This window comes from Charadrius vociferus, unplaced genomic scaffold (genome assembly GCF_000708025.1).
Source record: "Charadrius vociferus isolate BGI_N301 unplaced genomic scaffold, ASM70802v2 scaffold346, whole genome shotgun sequence".
Lineage (NCBI taxonomy): Eukaryota > Metazoa > Chordata > Aves > Charadriiformes > Charadriidae > Charadrius > Charadrius vociferus.
In genome coordinates, this window is record NW_009648899.1 from 274884 (window position 1) to 279784 (window position 4901).

At 49.8% G+C, this 4901-nt stretch overlaps 1 protein-coding gene across 1 annotated transcript in view; it reads right to left on the reverse strand.

Annotated features, from left to right (window-relative positions):
* Positions 1–261: 261 nt before the first annotated feature.
* CACNA1I (calcium channel, voltage-dependent, T type, alpha 1I subunit) overlaps positions 262–4901 on the reverse strand; it is a 166232-nt gene continuing 161592 nt past the window's right edge. The window contains exons 34-37 of the mRNA XM_009887170.1: positions 4455–4623; positions 2651–2847; positions 737–866; positions 262–674 (exon numbers count right to left, since the gene is read on the reverse strand). Coding sequence (XP_009885472.1) covers positions 262–674; positions 737–866; positions 2651–2847; positions 4455–4623 — 909 coding nt within the window. The remainder of the gene's footprint in view (positions 675–736; positions 867–2650; positions 2848–4454; positions 4624–4901) is intronic.

Consider the following 4901-nt stretch of genomic DNA (forward strand, 5'->3'; position numbering starts at 1 on the left):
ATAGTCTCTGCGGTGATGGTCCAGGTCTTGCCCTCAGGCAGGACTGTTCCCGTATTGCTTGCACTCTCCCATGCCTCTGAGGTACGGTACCAGAGTATTTATTTTATATATATATATATATGTATATATATATATTTATAAATTTTTGTTTGCCTGGTTCTTTTTCTTGCAAATCCTTTGGAAAGGCTGCTGGGGAGAAGCTAGTGAAACGTGCTCCCCGTGCCGGTGGCTGAATGCTCCCTCCCTGTGCCCCAGGGACCCTCATCTGTTCCTCTTGCTGACTCCACCGCCCAACTCCAGCTCGGACGGGAGCGGGGAGCCGTGGTCCCCGGTCCCCAGTCTGCCAGGGCCATCTGGCTCCTCTCCTTCCCTGGGCGAGGGGGTGTCCTTGCAGAAGTCCGTCACCCAGGAGGGCATTGAGAGGAAGCCCCGGGGGTCAACGGTGTAGAAGGGCTTGGCGTGGTGGGCAGTGGGGCGGCGGGGCGAGGGGCTGGCGGGGGGGCTGCTGGTACTGCTGCATTTCTTCACCAGCGTCAGCCCCGGTGGTGGGGGCGAGAAGAGGGAGGTCAGCGAGAGGCTGCTGAGGGTCTCCGAGGGCTCGCTGTTGTTGCCGCCCCCTCGCAGGCTGCTGCCCACCCCCTCCTCGTCCGGGGGGTCCATGGAGTCGTGGTGGGCTCAAAGGCAGGGGAGAGGGGGGCTGCCAGGGGTCTTTGGCTGCCAGCAGCTGGCACAGGGCACAGAGCCACCGGGAGGTCCAGGGTGCACTGGGGAGAGTCGCTGAGGTTGAGGCTGTCCTCCAGCATGGTCTGCAGGCTGCCTGCTGAGCTGCTGCTCCGGCTGTCCAGCGAGGTATCACTCTCAGGGGCCTGGGGAGCAGGAGTGTGAAAACACAGTTCTCAGGAAGGAGATGGGCAGGGGGCAAAAGACTTTGCTTTCTTTTTTGATTACTTTGGGGTGTGAAAATAAACCACAATTACAGAAAAAGGGGAAAAAATCCAATTCCTCCCTCACTCTCCTCTGCCGGGGAAGGCAGCTGTAAACCACCAGCCATGCAGCTGGTCCAGGGGATTCTCTTCTGGGGGAGAAGGAAAGGTTTCAACATCTTGAGTTCTGATTTCATTCTGCTCCATGATGAATCTTCCCCTCCCACGTGAAATGCTCCACCAAAGGGAAGGGGTGCTGGGTCTATGAACTCTGCAGCCCCTGCTGCCGGGCTCTTCCTGCCCAGTGGTGGTCCCAGAGGCAGGGGAGCCAAGGTTCCCTGTGGGTCCCCACTCTGGGATTCCCTGTGAACCTGCCACACAGGCTGTGGACACATCAAAACCATCAGCTGGCCAGAAATCAGGGGACTTCTGTACATAGACCTCCTCTCGTCAAAAAAATCAGCAATGTTTGGGGAGAGAAAAGAGGCCTCACAGTTCTTCTGACCAGCACTAGTGGCAATGATGGTATTTAGGGCAGAAAGGTGGGGTCTCCTTCCAGAAGGAAGGCGAAACAGCCTTAATTTCCTTGTATAAGGGCTCAGTGAGTTAATCTGCATTTCAGTTGTTCCTAGGAAATTGGTCTGCACTGGGACAGAGCACTGCGAATGATGCATGTAGGACTGGAAGCAGTCTCCTGAACCATAGCTAGTCAATACAGTCTGCATCACATAATCACAAGTCTACCAATTTCTCCTTTACAACAGTTCAGTACTTTTGCCCCAGTGGTATACCAGCTCCAGAGCTCTTTCTCTTCATGTCTAAACTTATACCAGAAGTTTCAACACCGCAATAACTCAGCGGCCTCAGCTCAAGGCTAAATTTATCCCTGGTGATTTTATACACATTTGTATTGTGCCAAGTGTCTGTCACATAGAACTGGACAACATATGATTTTAGTTTTATTTTTTAGTTTGTCTGGAATAGTGTCCCTGTACCTCTCAAACAGGAATTGTTCATGGAGTATCTTCCAAGAACAATAACAGGGATCTCTATTGGACTTTCATCTCTGCCTCCTCTGCTTTTCAGAGACATTTGATCTTCCCTCAATGCTTTTATTCTTCTCTTTCATTAGTGAGGAATAGCTGCCTTTTCAGAAAGAAATAGCACCTTTCTGGGATGTAAGAGCTAAGTGGGCAGGGGAAAACAGCAAGCTCAGGGACGTGGTGTGTGGATGTGACACGGAGAGCTGTGGAGGAGGTAGGTGGGGAGAAGCCTGTTCCAACCAAGCAGGTGCATGATCCAGTCACGGCACTAAAAAGAGCTGGGGTGTCTGTGCAGCTGCCATCTCCCTGGGCCACACTGCAGCTGCCGCGCATGCAGGTTTCTGCAGTGCACTCAGTGCAGGGGACCCAGGGGCAAGCTGAAAGGTAATGTGATTTCATCTTCATGTGGGACTAGCTGCAGCTGTCACACTATTTTTTGATCCAAAGCAGAACCATATATGATTGCAGGGGTGAGAGCTATACGACACCCCTTTACTCTCTCCTCCCCATCCCTCCTGCACTCTGCAGTCCACTGTGCTTCTCCAACAGGTTAGATCCAGGTGACCCAGCCCATGACCACAGCTGCCTCTCTCCTTCCTATGCCCTCCTCCCCCTTCGGTCCCTTGTGTTTGGATGCGACATTAAGATCAAGCTTTCCTAGCAGAGGGAAGCAAGGGTCCTCACCTGATGAAGAAGGGAACAGTTCACACTCGGAGATCTCAGTGATGCCCATGAGCCTTGCAGAGAGATCTTAGGAAGGTTGCGTGGACATGAGACTTTCTCAGGCCCTGCCTGGGTGGCAGAGATGGCTGGGTGGAAAAATTCTGCTGGTACAGGTAACAGAGGGCAAGACGCACCTGGAGAGAAGGGGCTGGGAGGGGCTGACAAAGCACCAAAAGAAATGGGGAGGAGAACAGAAACAGAAAAAAAAAAAAAAAGTTGAAGAGTCCTCCGATCTGATTTGGTGCTTTTGCTGCTGTTACACCGAGGGTCCTGAAAGTCCAGTGTATGGAGTAACACCCACTCCTGGCCAAGAAGTCTCAGTCTAGTGTTCACACTATGGGTCCCACTTTCTACACAAGCGATGTCTTATAGTTAGAATCTTAGCCATTTTTGTTAGCATTAAAGTTCGTTAGGCCTGTTAACTATTGACATTAGCTGAACTTCTGATACAGGGTCTTGCATACAACCATTTTGTTATGTACTTGGCCAGATGGTCGGCCTTGGGAATGTTTCTTCACAAGGATCTGCGCTAATTAGTAGAGGAACTCTTTGAGATGTTCTCATGGATAATGAGGATTCTATCCTTGAGTTGTATGAGAAAGAACACCTACTCAAGGAAAGCGAGTATTGTTGTCGTTCTTCAAAGCGAAACATCCTGGAGCATACGAGCATACGAACCTTGAAGACGCTACTAATCTACCATGTTTTGAAAGGTCTAGCCAACTTAGCAGAAAAGGGAAAATTCTGTGTGTCCGAAGCTGAACTACCTTCATTATAATACTAAAAATCACACCCGTAGGTCAAGATGACCCTTGCCCAGGTGGAGACCCTTCCCTTGCGCAGGCACAGTGATTGAAGAGAATGACACAGCAAATATTATAATTATATGTAAATCACGAACCAAGCATTGTAACTAGGAGTGGGCTACTACCTTGTAACTTCTGTGTATAAATATGACAAAGAAACCAGCATAGGGTGTTCATGATTTCTGGAAATATTCCACCGTGCACCCTGGCCAGAATAAAGCAACGTCTCCTCTCTAAACATAGTCTGTGTTTCGGGAGAATCGGGACTCAGACCTCTTTTCCAGGTAACACAAGGACCAAACCCTGCACAAGACCTGGATGATCTAACACAGCTCAGAGCCGTAAAGCGACAGCCTGGCTTGCCTCTCCTGTTGCTGCTCTCACAGAGAAATGCTGAGCCATAAGGCCTGGATTCAAATAGGTAACACTGCCAGAGGACTTTCATCCCAGATCCTGCAAGGCAAGGGATGAAGGGAGATAAATAAACTGGTGGTTTGGGAAACCTGGGGACCACAGGAGGCCAGAGCATGCTCAAGAGTAGAACTGCAGCACTTCCACCAAGAGCAGACATGCATTACATGTTCCCTGAATGTGTACCTGATGGGGCAGCAACGTTTTACTGTGCCTAGTGAGCACAGTTTATCCAGCTGGCATGTCAGGGGAGTCTGTCCCCACTCTTTTCTGACCATGCATGGGTGCACTACTGCAAATGGAAATCAGCTGTTTCACAGTACTTCACATAGGCAAGTCTGAGGGAGGATATAAGATCTAGTAGAAAAAGAAGTAACTGCTTCTCACCCCATTCTTGAAGACTGGCAAACTGAAAGCTAATTCTTGGTTAGTGTAACCCTGTGTCACATTAACTCCGTTCCAGGCAGGAGGGAGGCAGGAGAAAGGCAGATGAGCTGAACCAACCCACACTTTCAGCAGACCTGGAGAGTGGTGAGAGCCATGCTCACCTTTGGTACTTTCATGGTTTAGCCAAGACTGGACTGAGTTGAAAGGAGTTTTCTCCATTTCACACAGGTAACTGTCCGGGTCTGTAGAGCCATCCGCACCGGATATTGGGAGCAGGCATTCCCCCAGATCACCTACCCCATTGGAGTCAGGGCTGTCCTGGTCGTCCTGCTGGAAAATATAAGTGAGGACAAAGTCTTGTGAAATTTAATAGCAGGTAAAAGAGCAGACTTTTCAAAGCCTCACGAAGGGCTGATTTTGACGATATCTTCAGGCTAGCTAAGAGATGCTGAGGTTTCCAGCCCAAATCCCCTAAATTTAGGCACATTCAGAGGAAGTTACTGACAGTAGTGAAGAGAACTTTCGAAAACATACATCCCTTTTTTCTCCTCAAATCCTTCTCCACAATACATCTCTATGGAGAAGCTCTAGAAAAGTGGCCAGAATTT